Genomic DNA, 15,658 nt, shown 5'->3' with positions numbered 1-15,658 from the left:
CCTTAAGTCGTGTCCCAGTCACTTCTGTCCATCAAAATAAGACTCCCTCTTTGATCATCTCTTTTACCATTTGCTCTTTCTACTTCTCTTCATAACCAAACCTCTTGAAAGAGTGGTTCACGTGGGTGTAAGCAGCAACCTGAGCTTCAGAAAGCCTGGAATATGATTGGAGAACACAGGAATAGTGGAACATGCCAGAAGGGTAGCGTGGGGCCAAGTCACAGACAGCCTGAGGTGTAGGACTTTACCCTGCGGGTCACAGGGAGCTACTGACTTCTGGCAGAGGAGTGATCCAATGGAACTGGACTTTAAGAATATTAATCAGGCAGTGCCGTGTAGGTGAGAACCCTTAGAAAGTTACTGCACTGGGAGAGATGAACTTATGAGCCAAGAAGAGGCAGTGGAAGAAGGGGCAAGATACATAAAATCAATGCAAGTCAAATTGATAGACCTTGGCAATGCATGGGTTGTGCGAGAAGAGAGAGAAGAAATTTTTGGTGATGACTGTGAAGTTTTCAGCCTGGTACAAACGGGAGAAGAGGGGAGGAGGAGAAGCCGATTTGGGGGTGGAGAAGATGAGCTCAGATTGGAATTGCTGGGTTTGAAAAATGCTGCCAGACACCAGGTGTCACTCTTCTCCCAGTCTAAAAATTGCAAAGCAGCCACTGAGCTACCAAAGGATCATAAAAAGCTGTGACAATTGTCACCTCTTGCACGGGCTCCTGTCCTGACTTCCTCTCCTGCGGGGCTGGTACACAAACTCCACATGCATTAGAGACTCATGGTGTGTTACCAACATCCGCACTGCTGACGGCTCCTTGGGAGCTCTGTGCTCTGAAATCCCACCATTGAAGAACCAGTCCTTTGCGCCTTTAAGGATTTTGACTTTGGGGATGGTAAGACTTTAAACCGGGGGTCACAGACTCATACGCCTTTAGGGGCCTAATAAGGACGATATTATGTGGAGAAATGAGGTCTGTGCAAACTAGACTGTGTGACCTCCCTAAAGACATTCAAATTCAGAAATTAAAAACAAACAGTCAGTCACTGTGCTGGCCTAACCAAATACATCTGCAGCCAGCTACTTTGCAACCTATGCCTTAAGCTTCTCACTCAAGGGATCTGTTGACAGACATCTGACAGCAAAGCCTTGGAGACATCAGAGACACGGGGTGGGGGTGGGGTAGATATGAGAAGTGGGATAAATTGGGCCTTGGCCTATTAAGTCTTTTGTATACATAGTTTGTTTCTTTCCCCCATTCAAAGGACTCCAAATGTCCAGTAGTTGGAGACACAGTGCCAGGGGCTCAGAGAGACCACAGTCCTGTGTCCTCATGGAACCAGTGAACATTGGAGCACATTATCTGATTCAACAACCCTCAAACCTCAGGCATTTGTGAAGGTCCCCACCTTCACAATTTTTGCCATATCACTTGGCCTGACTTAGCACTTTTCTTTAAATAAACTTTAAATCAATTCACTTTTTTATTTAGACTTTTCCTAAGCAATATCTATGAAATAGCAAGTTTTATGTTATATTTTTTCTAACACACTTTAAAGCAAAAAACATGATCATTACAATTAGTGAATATCTGGCACCACCTAAGATATTATGCAGTACCCCTAGCAGTATGCGTGTCATATGCCGGGAAGCACTAGGTCAAGCCCTTCATTCCACAGATGAAGAAGATAAGAGAGCCTGAATGCAGCATGGTGTTTCAGAGCTGGCTCTGAATTAGTAAGTCCCAGGTTTCAGGCCAGACTCTGGGACCTTGGTCTAATTGCTCACACTTTCTGAGTCTCATCTATAAAATGGAGAAAACTACACCTGACTCTCAACAATGCTTTGGGAATTAGTGACAGTACGTGTAAAGCACTCAAGAAATGGTGCTGTTGTGAATGCTGCCATCACTGCTCAACCTGCCCCCATCGCAGAGTGAGCCACTGGCAGGCCTAGAACCAGCTGCCTGGGCCAGAACACATGGTCCACACACAGGGAATGATCCACCGCTTCTGACCAGACCAGCCAAATTCTCCTGGTGGTTAGCCCTGGGGCAGCCCTGCTGGCCCTCCCTCCTGCCTTCACATGATGGCTATGCAATCACCATGTTATAATTTGAGGAAATCAGGATGCTCAGATGTTGAGGAATGTGTCATGAAAAGAAGAGAATGTCTACTCTTCTCACATTTCAAATTTTCAACACTTTCTAGAGTGACTGATGGCCTTATAGAAACATGCAAAACAACTATTTTCTGTGGGTAGCTATGTTCAAGCCAACTGTGTTCCGGAACACACTACAGAAGAATCAATAAATCAAGCTGCTTGAACCAAAGAATTCGGAATATTAGGGCTGAAAGGAACCACCCTGGAAATCATTCAGTCCAACCAGTTCTCTTGGCAAATAGACAAAACCAAAACCCATGACTTCCCAGAGAGGCCAATGACTTCCCAAGCTCACAGACACAGCCAGAGTGGCAGCGTTTGGGACAAGATGCCAGGTCTCCCAGATGGGAAATCTCACTGCCTGCCACTTGTGCTGTTGGTTATTTTTCTGTAGGTTTGCCATTTTGTGCATAAGTGGTTGGAGAACCTTAAGTATGAAATTCTAGGAGAGATGGCATGTGGGTTAGGGGCTGAAGTTGGGTTTTAAAAGTTAAATATTGGAGGATGGGATGTGATTAACAGCATGAGCTTGGAGTCAGACAGCCCTGAGATCAAAGCTAGCTAGCTACTTATAAGTCGTGTATGTTTGTCCTTGGGCACGTTAGTCAATCTCTCTACTTCAATTTCCTCCCCCCCAGCCTAGGGGTAACAGCGCCTACACTGCAGGATGGTTGTGAGGATCAAATGAGATGCTTGCACCTGGCCATATTAGGTTTTCAAACTGTCCTTAACCCAAGGGGACACTCATATATACCGTATAGTCCCCCTGGAGTTATGCAAAGGTCCTGTATTACTGGACATACAATTCTAGGTCTAAAAAAAGTGAAGCTCAGACATTCTGAAAATCTCCTATGAAGTAATGGAAAACTTGAACAGTGCATGGTTGTTCAGGAACCACACTTATCACTTTCAGATAACAGAGCTCTAATGGTTTTTTCTTTGCAAGAAGGAAAGGAGGAAAGGAGAATGAGAGGAAAGCAGGGTGATGTCAGTGAGATGAAGGAAGGTTAGGAATGATGGTGGGGTGAAACTGGCAAAGAGTTAGCCATTGATGATTAAGTAGCTAGGAACTAAAGGATTTTTTCCTTTTTGCAATTACTGATTATAGCTTTTAGCTGTTTAACCCACCTATTGATAACTGTACTGTTTAGGCAATATGCTATCCGACTCCCACTAGGCTCCTATAGATAACATCTTCCTGGAGCCTGGGTCACCATGGTAATGGGTGTGTGAGCTGTTTTTCAGGAATTAGAACTCCTTGTCCACTTCAGGCCGGTTGAGACCACCAACTCATCAACTGGGCCCACGCACATGTCCAATGGGCGACCTTTTGACATCAAGAGGCTAAAAACTCCACCCTCAGATCATGCTAATGCCACCATTTTGTGAGCTTGCATCCTGTGAAGAGCCATGAAGTCTGACTACGCTTGCACAGGTCATCAATTAACTCACCTTACCTCACCTCCAATCACCTCTCTCCACATTTCAGACCACCTTGCCCCCCTATCCCATAAATATCCCTGAGTCCCTATTTTTAGGGAAGTGAATTTGAGGCTCGTGCTCCCGCTTTCTCACATGGCTGCCTTGTGAGTAAGCCCTCTCTGCTGCAAATCTCATTGTCTTGGTGTTTGGCTTTCTGGGCGGCGGGCAGAAGTGAACCTGGTTTGGTAACAGGGGGAACTCCCAAGGTTGATTGGAACAAGCTTGAACTGGGTTTTCAAAAGGAAGAACATAATTTTTTAGAGAAAGAATGTCGGCAGGAGTTGGAACTCTGGGGCAGTGCCACTCTGTCTCAATCATGTTGCTGCTATTTTAGGTGTCTCCTTGGATGGGAGCGTCGGCTCTCGGAGCACATAGCTGGGTTTCCTCCTGTCTGGAGTGAGGTGTCCCTTGGGTTTCCACTCAGGCCAGGGATGCCTGTGGCAGCCTTGCTCTGCTCACCACCTTGCTCCATGCTATGCTTTCTGTCTTCCCAGAGAAGGCCCGCAGCCGACCCACCTCCACCCTCACCTCTACCCCAACCCCCACCCGCATTCGAGGCAGCACCTCCCTGGGTAGCTGCAGCCACCGGATGTGTGGGGGCCACCCCGCCAACAAAAGCACGGGGCTGGCAGCTGGCTCTGAAGCCCAGTTTCTGAGGACACCTCAGGAATTGCTCGAGCTTTAAAAGTTACCTTGTTAAAGTTTAGTCCCCAGAACAAAGCAAACTAAAAAAAGGGAAAAATTTGTTTACCTAAATCACAATTGCCAGATGGAAGGAACAAAGAATCAAAAATGATAGTTTCCTTTATCACCCTGAGTGTAAAACCGAGGCACAGAGAGAGTTTCTACTAAGTGCACATAGTGAGTCAGAAACAGGAATAATAATATACTCGTTTAGTAAATAATCACTATTTTATCATTCATTTAATGTTCAATAAATATTTGTGAATGTGGCAAGCAGTGGGTCAGGTGTTTTTATACATCTCTAATCTCTACAACTACTTAGCAATATTGGAAGACTAAGGCTCAGAAGGGAAAAGCACCCAAGATCACCCATGGGATAGGCAGCGGAATTCAGATTTGAGCCTAAGTCTGCATGTGGTTCTGAAGCCCCCACAAAGCTCAGACTACAATGATCTCTCCTGCTCCCAAGTAAACATTCATCTTTGTCTCATTGTCTGGGTTTCCTCTCAATAGTAAATCTAAGACTTACCCTTTGTTAAGCCCTCTGTGATCTTTATATTCCTCATTGTTTTTACCCTTAGAATTGGGGGTGGGGGTTCATTCCTGTGAGGGTGACAAAAGGAACGTGTGGTGAGCATATAGGAAGCAGAGGAGGAGATTTGTGATGCCCATGTTAGAATGAAGAGACCGAGGTTCACAGAGTGAAGTGACTTGCCCAAGGTCAACAGTAAGTATGGTAAAGCCAGATTCCACAGCCTGTCTGTCTGACCCCAAAGCCGAGGCTTCCCCATGGCTCCAGGCTATCTGACAAGGCTACACTTAAATGACATTCATGCATGCCAGGCAATGGAAGGAGTATCCTGGAGAGAAGATGTATGGATTAAATGTTTTTAGTGGGTAATCCACCAACTGAAATATCTATGAGCTGAAAGCTACATGTATATACAACAGGTTGAATTTATCATGTAATTTGTTGGCTGTAGGATGGTGAGAAGTCACATCTGAACTAGATTCAAGTCAAGCTGGAAAAGATAACACCTGGAGATGTGGACTCACAGAAGTGTTACCTATGACATTCCTAGATACTAATTTGGATTGTCTCTTACAGGGAGATACTTTTGCTTTTCTATAAGATGATTAATTTACGTTAAGTAAGTGCATCTTTGGAAGTAGAGGGGAGACAGCCAGCCAGCCATGGGCAAGAGTACACTGGATTCCCATTGATTTGTCTGGTCTAGCAGCCTCTCCCCGGGACCTGCCCCTTTTCCCACTTTGTACAAAGTTACCTGACTCCCTCCACACATACCTTAGGTGGTTAGTTCAGGATTCGGTGCCTGATCCATGTTGGACCATTGTCCCTTCCCTGGGCATTTGGAAGTGGGCCTGAGAAGAAGAAAGCCTCACTCTCTCTTCAAGCAACTGTGGCCTGGACACTTTCTGTCTATTGTGTGAATCGGAGAAGTCCCCAGTTCAAGTCAGTCTCTAATGACCCCAGTGACATTACGGCCCTTGGGTTCTATGAGACACTCCCATATTCTTATAATAAAGGCTCTTTCCCCAACCCTTCTTTAATTAAGCTGGATAAAGTTGCTTTGTTACTTCCAACCAAGAATTCTTACTAATATCCTCACCCTTCTCTAGCCCCATATCCAGAGAGGCGTCACGTCTATTATTTCTCCCTCTTCAATCTGTCGTATACCCACCTCTTTCTCTCCATGCCACTCCTTCCTCAGAGCCTTCCAATCTCATGCCTGGATTTCTACAACAGCCTCCAAACAGGTCTCCTGACTTCAGTCCTTCCCTCCAATCCATTCTGTATGCTACTGCCAGGACCATCAGCTGGAACTCCAGTTTATTTACTTCATTCCCTTGCTTATAACAATTTTGGCATCCCCCTCCCCATAGCTTCTGGCTTAAAATCCAGACTCCCAGCATATACACAGGCCTTGTGTGATCTGGCCCTCCATTCTCACCTCTCCCTATTTCCCTTTCTTTTCCCTCCATTGTAACCCCTGTTCTCCCATTTTGCTTGCATTTCCCAAAAACTCATCACAGTTTTAGAATCTCTAGTCTTCTAGCTGGCTTACTCCTCTCCCAGGTGTTACTGAACCAGTTTCTATTCATCTCTAAAGATCAGGAATCAATATGAGTCCTTAGACCTCATTTCTAGTCTAACAAGGAGTAAAACATGGACCAGGCCTTCCCTTTCTCCACGTCCCCCTCTCTGGGTTTGTCCTATAACATGTCTTTTTAACTTCACAGTGTCTTCCCACTGCTCCTTCCCAGGCAAAATCTGTTATCAGTTATTTATTCCCCGGTATAGACTTAAGGCAATGCATTCCCCCTACCAAGTGTATTTGCACGTAAAGGCTTGTCACTGAAGGCAGAACTCATTAAAGTGACATCAGGCATCTGTGAGAAGGCGAGGAGGCAGGTGAATATCCTGAAAAAGCAAACCACACGATAGCACATAGTTGCTCTGTTTGTGAGTGCGGAGGTCTCTTAGAACCAGGAGAGAGAGAGGGGGAGGGAGAGAGAGATCACAGTGTGTAGAAAGCACCAGGCTGTTCTCAGTGTTTCTGAGCGGTCCCAGGACAGCGTTTGGTGGTTGCAGGTTGTGCCTGCACGATTCTCGGGGGGTCCATTCACGTGGCTATGATGTGAACGGTATCTCCTGGAGTTGTGCCCTGGAGCAGCCCTGGGAAGCTCCTTAGGAAGGCAAAGGGCCTCGGCCTGCCTATCCCTCCGTGGTCACCATGTGTCATAGAGGGCAGGGGAACCCCCTCTGGGTCACAGCAATGACCCATCCAGCGTTGGACTCGGGCTCGGGCAGAACCAGCTCAGGAGGCCAGGTGGTCTGCAAACTGAGGACTATGGTTATTGCTTTGCCTTTCTCTCTGCTTTCTACTCTTCACCACCCGAATAACTTGTCTAATCTGCAAATCTGACTTTGGCATTCTCCTGGCCCAAATCCTTTAATGGCTCTTCATTGCCTGCAAGACATCCTGCCAGCTCTCTCACAGTTAAGAAAACCTTCTTTCTTTACTAAAATATCTTGAGGGAGAGAAAAAAAAAAAAAGCTCTTTTGTATGCCTCCCTAGGATTATACATTTATAATCTTTATAACATGAGCTCCTAAAGGCAGGGGTCTTGTCTCTTTGTCTTCGTGTGTTCAGCAGGCTGCAGAGCACCTGGCTCATAATATACGTTCAACAAATGAGTTAAACTGAATTAAAGGAGAGAGAAAATGCAGACGATCAAAGGCAAAACAAGAAGCCGAGAAAACAGCAAAGCAGAGTGAACAGGGGAAAAAAGACCTCATTTTCAGCCGTGCTTTCCATCATCCCTTTCCAACATTTTATGGCAGTTCCCTGGCAGGGCTCCCACCCCGTAGCGAGCCAGGGAAGGGGGATGGCAGAATGATGTTGCTCATGGGATTTTGCTCTGCTCTTTGATTCTGCTGCTGCGGGGCAGGTGCATTTTCTAAATTACACACTAAGGTGGCAGGTCATTTCTAGCCAGCCCGGCCCCACCTGGCAAACGAAGTGTTGGTTTTCAACAGACATGAATTTCAGAACAAAGCCAAGAGGCTCCCAGATAAACTGGAAAGCAGATGCTCTTGCCAGAAGCAAACTTGGCTGGGGAGGCCTGGTGGATGCAGCAGCTGGGGGGACCCCCAGAATCCAGCAACAGGCTGGCCAGCCGAAACTGGTCCTGGGTCTCAGGTAGCTGAAGCTGCAAGCTCATAGCTTTCTGAGCCCCTGTTCTTTGAACATTTCCACAGCAAGTATGTCCCTCTTTGTGCCTGTTTCCTCATTGAAAAAAGAGATTTTTTGAACACAAAATGATGCCTGGCACATGGTACAGGGTAGCCGTCACACATCTCATTGCCTTGGTGCCTTAGTGACTTCATCTGTTAAACAGAGAGAGTAATGCTTATTTTACACCAATATGCTGAGGATCAAGTGAAGCGGAACCTGTAGGTACTTAGCAAAGGATGCAAGGAGTTTACAGCGCGTCAACTTGGATGTTCTAAATCCAAACCGAGCTCATCTCAGGATCTTCAGGTCAGGTTATCAGACTGGCAGGTGGGAGGAATGCCACCAACAGTGCATCTTGATTTCTGAAAGGTAGGTGACAAGAGTCTTTTGAGAAATGCTTGTAGACATGATGAAGATGTGGGGGCTGGGCACCAACACCTCTGACTGACTGAGAAGTCACACCAAAAGGGTTACTATCAATAAGGAAAGACTTTTCCTATAATGGTAGGCTCTAGAATCTGGTACTACCTGAATGAATATGACTTTTTAAAATTAATGCTTTGAATTAAGACAGAAACTATGCTTATTGAATTTGGAAATTACCCTAAACTTTGACAAGAGCAAAACCAGCAAGATTTCGACAGGATGAAAAGATGGGCCAAGGCCATTATAATATTTAGTGGGGAAAAATGTAAAGGCGTGTACTCGGGTTAAGAAAAAGAACAGAGCTGGAAAGCACAGGATGGAGGAAACCAGCATAAAATCCACCTTAAAAAAAAAAAAGAAAGAAAAGGAAAAAACTACATGTAAAAAAATAAATCAATGTGAATCACTGGTGCAATGTAACTGCCAAAAAAGCTAAGGCAATCTTGGGCTGCGTTAATAAAGTAACAGTGCCCAGAAGAAGAGAAGAAATGGTTTCAAGATGCTCTAACATCTACTCAAACTGGAGCTTTTCTAGAGAAAAAAATAACCAGAATAACAGAAGGTCTGGAAAGCCATGTGATCTGAGAAACAGGTGAATAAAATGGAGATAAAGGTGAAGAAAGTGGGTGTAGTTAGCTTGAGAAAGAGGAGATTTAGAAGGTACTTACCTTCTATCTTTAAGTGGAAGAAAAGCTGTCTTGTGGGAAAGGTCTTAGATTTATTCTGTGTAGGACCACAGGACTGAAGTTTAAAAGGAAACTTTAAAAGTGGACTTTAAAAGGAGATAGATTTCAGTTCAACAGGAGAAAGGACTCATGGTCATGAGATGGCAGCCACAGCTCCAGGCACCATGATTGTACTCAAAGACAAGAACTGGGGGAACAGTAGCACCAGAAAGCTCCTCTCCCCTATTTGTTTCTTTTATCAGGAAGCGAAATATCTTTTCTAGAAACTCTCCGCAGACTTATTTTATTCTATGGGCCAGAACGGAATCATATGGCTACCCCTAGCTGCAAGAGAGATTGGGAAATTAAATGTCTGGCAAAAGAGTATGGCAAAGGAGTGGCTTAAACCAATAATGATTAGGTCAAAAAGGCAATACCTTAAGAATAATAGAGTGGAAAATGGAAAGAGCTTGGGTCCTTGATGACATCACTGAGCTGCCGAACCAAACTTCAAACAGCCAATCTCCAATTCTTCTGAGAGTGGGAGAAAAATAAACTCATATTTGATTAAGCCATTGTAGATTTTCTGCTACTTGCAGTCAAATGCACACTGATGGATACAAAGATCGTATTTAGGAAGGTCATTGGGAATACATCCAGCTGGACTATTTGTAGTTCCCACTCAGTCAACCGATTTTATTTAGTGTCTGCTTAGTTCCAGGCACTGGCTAAACTCTGGGACTGTAATGATGAACAAAACCAGACAAGAGCCCTGCCCTCATGGAGTTTACAGTTTAGTGGGGAAGACAGGCACTACTGAAACACACACAAAGGCCTATAAAAACGTACTTCCCATAATTCTGTGAAGAAGAGGCACGTGGTATAATGGGAGCATATAATAGGGGAATCACCCTGGGGTGGAGTCAAGTAGTCTTCCCTGAGAAGTGAGCAGCAGTCTGCGATCTGAATACACACATTCAGGCTGGTCTGTCTGCCCCGAATGGCCTCTCTCTCTTGCCTACGTCTTATTGATTTATCTACTGCCTTTTTGAAAGCTTCCCATCATCCCAGTCATCTCCAGTGTCACTCCAGTGTCATGAAACCTTGACCTTTCAACTAGAAGGGACCTATTCCTCCTTGAAGCCCCATGGAATATCCTGCTGCTCTGCCCTATGATTTGAGTATTTATTCTGCTTACCACCCCTCTCCCACCACTACTCTTTCTGGAGGACACGGACTATCTCATCTTCCCATTAAATATGTAACAACCTAGCTTATCTTGCATCTAGCTGACATTCAACACTTATTTTAATTGAATTTTAAAACTATATTTTATAGATGTTTACACACAACTGGTTTAGGAAAATATTTGATAGCTTACATAGAGTCTTGAGTGTGTGTGCGTGTGTGTGTGACACTTCCTCAAGCCCAGACACCCAGAACCTTCGATTTTGTCCATAAACCGCGATTTAAAAAAATTAAAATATATTAATAGGGGTTATTATTATACGAGCTGAAGTCGCCTTAGTTTATTACTTAGATGATTACAACCCTCATTGCTTAGCATAACAGAGGCAAGGTGTTTGAATTTCCCAAGGATGCATAATAATATCTCTCACATCTTTGAAGTGGCCTGGCTCTGTTCAATATTTTCAGGTTGGCACTTGTTCTGGAAGGTATAGTGCCTTTCCTTAAATTCATACCCTGTTAATCTTCACAGTAGGTGTCTAAAAGGGACACTAAGGGACATTGTAACATAATTGCACACTCTTGAAGGCAGACGCCCTCTTAGAGAACATCTAGTTTAACAGAGACCCTGAGACCTGTCCCAGACCACGAAGATAGTCAGAGCTGTTCCCTTTGATAATCATTTGCTTCTCGGGCAGTAGCTTCCCCCACAGGGACATTCAAAGAGTGTTAGAGATTTACAGCCACTTTCTTTGTCTTTAATATTTACACCACTGCGGACGCACTCTAGCAGGGAGTTCAATAGTCATCCTCTGGGTGGAGGTATTACCAGGTTCTAAAGCTGTAGCAGGCAAGCAAACGACCAGTGGCGCTAAGTTCAAAGCTGCCCGAGATCTTGGTCAGAGTCAAGTCGGGGGGAAAAGAAATGCCCAAGAGCAAACGCTCCTTCTCTCTCGCGGGGAGCAACAGAAGCAGTGTGCCGAGGATGCCTGCAGGCTCGGGCTTGGGGCGAGCGCTCGGTGCCTGCCTCCCCACTCAGAGCAAACTCGCTCCCCTCGGCGAGAATGGGCACAAGTGATCCCCAAGCCTCAGGGACCCCACCGAGGGTAACTCTCTCCCTTCAACATCGACGGAAGGTGAAAGCAGAGAGGCGCTCTGCCGACGTGCCCCCGGCGGCCGCACGCGGCCCGCTCCTCCGCCTCCTCCGCGCCGTCACTGGCTGCATCCCCGCGGCTCCGGCACAATAGAGGCTCCGCCCCTCCCTCCGCGCGAGCGCTCCGCCGCCCTCGCCCAGCAGCTCTGGCCGCCGCGCCGCCGCCGCCGCCCCGCGCCGGTTCCCGTGCGCCCCGAGGCTCCCCGCCGCCCGCCCCCCGCGCACCGCCCGCGTCTGCGCGGACCCTTTCCTCCCGCTGAGCCCTTCTGCAGAGGACGGCGCGCGCGGCCCGCCCGTGCCACCTCCACCTTCCCCGTCACCTCCTCCTTCCCTGCGCCCCGCTCTCCACGGGGGCCGCACAGTCGAGGGCTGCTCCCTTCGGGAAGGAGATGACCAGGGTCTCTGGGGCGCACCTTCCTGTCCCGCTCAGCCGCACCCAGCTTTAGAAGGCGCTCTGAGCAGCCACCCTTGGGCTCCAGCCAAGACACCCTATCGCCTCCGTCCTTGCCGAGACCCCCGACCCCAGCCTTTCTCCAAGGGAGCCGAGCCCCTTCTTGTCGCGTCCCTCATGGCCAAGCCTCTGCTGCTAGTTCTCTGCTTCGCTCTGGTGGTAGCTGCGGACTGGGGGTCCAGCACTCCTCATGCAGGAACCAGCGAGCTCCCAGACGTACAGACGGTGGCGCCCACGGAGGACGAGACTCTGCAAAACGAAGCGGACAACCAGGAGAACGTTTTATCTCAGGTAGGATGCGAGTCCCATGCCCACTCCTCTTGCCCTGGGTGGTGGCAAGAGCCAGAAGCCCGACCTCACTGAAGAGCTGGGAGGCAGCTGTTTCTCCCTCCATTACCGAAGGGAGGGGCATTGACTTCATTCATCAGAATATTTTCTTAAGTGAAAGGACATGGGTCCTCCTTCCCAACTCATGGGCTCTCTCAAGGTTACCAAATCAGGAAAAAGGAGAGGAGATGGAAACTCAGAACTCCCTAAGAAGAAGGGAAAAAAGCAACACCAAAACCTTTTGGTTCAAGGGTTGTGGAAAGTATGGCCATCTCTTGTCTGTGTGGCTGTTTGTCAGAACTGGAATGGGAAAACAGGCAGGCATTTTGGACAAGAGGCAGACTGGGTAACCCCGGGGAGATATTTCAGGGCACAGAGTGAGACACTCAGGGACAAGCATGGGGTGAAGACAGAGCAGCAACGTGTGTGATTAATGTGAGGTCACCCCAAAACTGAGGGACTGACGACAAGACGCCCGTGTTGGGGAGGTGGAGTGGAAATACAGATCCACTCAGGTCTGGCAGATAATCAGTGGGGGGCCAGTGACAGCTGATGGTGACAGCTTTGTAACTGTCCCTTTACAGGGTGCTTTCGCTTGCTTTATCTGACTCAACCCTCACACACCCTCATTTCCATTCTCTAGATGAGGGCTATAAGTCTTGGAACAGTAAAGAGTCCTGGAACAGTAAAGACCTGGGTACAGCTGGGTCTTCTGACAATCTTGAGCCCAGATCTCATGACTGTAAGGGATAGTCTCTCTGGAGTGTTTATTTCGTGCTCTCCGGAGCTGGCATGATGATGTGTGGTGGGTGTCACCATATCCTGAGGATGAGGGATGGCTGAGAAAGGATCCCTATAGCTCTGCCAGCAGCTTCACGAAGCCCTCGGACTGGGTCTTGTCTCTTTCCAGTAGAAAGAACGATCAGCTCCACTTTGACATTTCTCAAACACTAGTCTCCTCCCCCTCCCTTTAATAATTATGCTAATGTATGCCCTGTACCCACTCATAACCTCGCACTGATCCCTCAATTGAAAAGACATAAATGTTCTTCACATGCGGGCTCTGGAGGGCCTACAACAAAAGCTTTCCTGAAACCCGAGCCCCCTGAAAGGAAGGAATCCACCCAGGGTCTCAGAGCAGGGTTCCGTAGGAATCTAGGCAGAGTTTCAGAGAGCAGACAGCTACAATTTACTGTCAGCCCATAAGGACCAGCCGCTTAAGTCACCTTAAACTACAGCTGTTTCTTCTGCTGATCCATTCTGTATTTGACAACAGCCCCAATACAAATATTAGTCTTAGGAGAAACCCAACCTTTGCAAGAAAAACATTACAAGCCTTCTTCCCCCTAAACAGCATCCCAGGAGCATTTCCACTCCAGCGAGCTCAGTGCCTGCCTGCCGGGGTCATTAGTCAAATGAAGGGAGCCCTTCTCCGTGCCTAGAAAGGGAGCACCGGCTTTGGGGATGCAGGGTCTGTTGGGGAGGAGCTGGGAGGAGCCTTTTCTCTAGCAAGTGCCCAGGATGGTGGCTCCAGAAAGCCTGCTGTTGCGTGTTTTCCTGCCTGGAGACGCTGGCAGGGGCAAGCGCTCAGAAGGAAATGTTTAGCATTGTAGAGGCAGCAAGCGCTGCCAGCTCACTTTCCTGGCTTTGGCCTAGGGTTTGGGTGCAGAAGCTGCTCTAGGAGCCAAGTGAACCCTGAGGCTGAGTAAACCTTGCTGACTTCTGGACCTATCTCTCTCCTCCCAATTCCCTTCCTCCAAATCTAACCCGTCCTTCGAGGCCCAGTTTAAATACCGCTCCCTCCAAGAAGTCTTCCCTGGTGCATGGCTGGAGCCGTTCTCCGTGGCTCTCTCTGAGCTCCCACTGCACTTCGCCACCTCGGGGGCACTGATGGCTCTCTCCTTGGTGTGACTATTATTTATATGCCTCCTGCACTGTAAGCTCCTTGGCAGCAGGCTCTCTGGTCCTCTCCTTCACCTCTGACACCACCTAGCACAGTCCCAAGTAGGCACTCAACAAATGCTGAAGGAATGAATGAGGATAGAAGCAAGTCATCTTCAGATTTGCATCTCAGCTTTCCAATCCCTCCATCATCGCTTCTCCTTTTCCTTATTTAATCTAAATCTGGATTCTAGCTAAGGCAAGGACTATTGAAAGAATGATGGGGCTCATTTGTTTCTTCCTTTAAATGGTGAAAGGCTAAGGCCCCCTGAGAAATGCACAGCTTTCCAAGACAAATGGAGAGAACTGAACTCTGAGTGCCTCGAGGAAACGTCAGAGTCAGCAAATTGTGTGGCGATGACCTCTTTGCTCCACAGCTCAGAGTTGTCTGAGGTCTCCCGTCAGCGTAGGACATTTGACAAAGTGAATGGAGAGCCTTCTTCAGGACCCTGACCGAGGCCTGTGTTTGCACACCCCCAACCTGTTCCCTCTCTCTCTGTCTGTCTGTGTAGTTGCTGGGTGACTATGACAAGGTCAAGGCCGTGTCTGAGGGCTCAGACTGTCAGTGCAAGTGTGTAGTGAGACCCCTGGGCCGAGATGCCTGCCAGAGGGTCAACGAGGGGACCTCCAGGAAGGAAGATTTCTACACCGTGGAAACCATCACCTCAGGCTCGTCCTGCAAGTGTGCCTGTGTCGCACCACCGTCGGCCCTCAATCCCTGTGAGGGAGACTTCAGGCTCCGGAAGCTGCGGGAGGCGGACAGCCGGGACTTGAAGGTGGGACCTGGTGTGGGGTAATGCCGTGGGTGAGAGGGCGCTTTAGGGACCCATGAGTCTGGCAAGGCCATTGCAGGGGATCGTAGGCTTTTGAATAAGTGGAACCTGTTTTCACCTTTAAAGCAGGTCAGGCCCTGGGCCCTAGAGTGTTGCATGTGGATCCGAGGCTGATGATCTAACAAATTGGTCATTTGCAACCCTGATGTCTAAAGGGGACACCAAGAGCGGAGTGTGCCTACCTCTCCTTAAGGAGACAGGCCTGGAGCAGCTGCCAGGCCCCACCAGCCAAAAGAACTCCGTGTTCTTCTTCAGGAGAGTTACTGCCACGATTTCCTGTCAGCCCAGCAGGCACCTCAAAGAGAAGAGAGACACGCAGAGAGCAGGGAGCCTTTTCGTCCTCAGCACACGGTCTAGGCGACCCAGGGAAGGAGAGGCCTGGGGTCTGTGCTTGATCCAGTCATCAAAGTGCGATCCTGTGATCATGGTCCACAGGGTGGGGAAGCTCAGACCCTACTGGGGCAGCCCCACGGGTTGGCTGAGGGTTTCATCTGATGCCTGCCTGCCCCACTCCACTTGCAGTGTTGGGTAGTGAGATGGGCTTGCTTTGGGAGCCAGACAGACTTGGGTTCAGATCACTGCT

General features: G+C 48.0%; 1 protein-coding gene and 1 long non-coding RNA gene across 7 annotated transcripts in view; one reads left to right on the top strand and one right to left on the bottom strand.

Moving 5' to 3' along the window:
* The window catches only part of LOC138924060 (uncharacterized), a 34,971-nt gene extending 25,253 nt beyond the window's left edge, over window positions 1-9,718 (bottom strand). The window contains exon 1 of the long non-coding RNA XR_011438625.1: window positions 9,620-9,718. This is a non-coding gene — a long non-coding RNA (uncharacterized lncRNA). The remainder of the gene's footprint in view (window positions 1-9,619) is intronic.
* A 1,508-nt stretch (window positions 9,719-11,226) lies between these two features.
* The window catches only part of OLFML2B (olfactomedin like 2B), a 36,516-nt gene continuing 32,084 nt past the window's right edge, over window positions 11,227-15,658 (top strand). For 2 of the 6 annotated variants that reach the window (XM_005609905.4, XM_005609903.4), the window contains exons 1-2: window positions 11,645-12,265; window positions 14,755-15,018. In XM_005609905.4, the coding sequence (XP_005609962.1) occupies window positions 12,092-12,265; window positions 14,755-15,018 (438 nt within the window). In that variant the 5' untranslated portion in view covers window positions 11,645-12,091. Of the gene's footprint in view, window positions 12,266-14,754; window positions 15,019-15,658 lie in introns of all 6 variants that reach the window. The other 4 variants (XM_001487954.6, XM_070266901.1, XM_070266900.1 and 1 more) reach the window with 4 other exon arrangements.

The sequence above is a fragment of the Equus caballus genome, chromosome 5 (genome assembly GCF_041296265.1).
Source record: "Equus caballus isolate H_3958 breed thoroughbred chromosome 5, TB-T2T, whole genome shotgun sequence".
Taxonomy (NCBI): Eukaryota; Metazoa; Chordata; class Mammalia; order Perissodactyla; family Equidae; genus Equus; species Equus caballus.
Note: the sequence above shows the minus strand (reverse complement) of the source record. Positions and strands in the feature narration are given on the sequence as shown.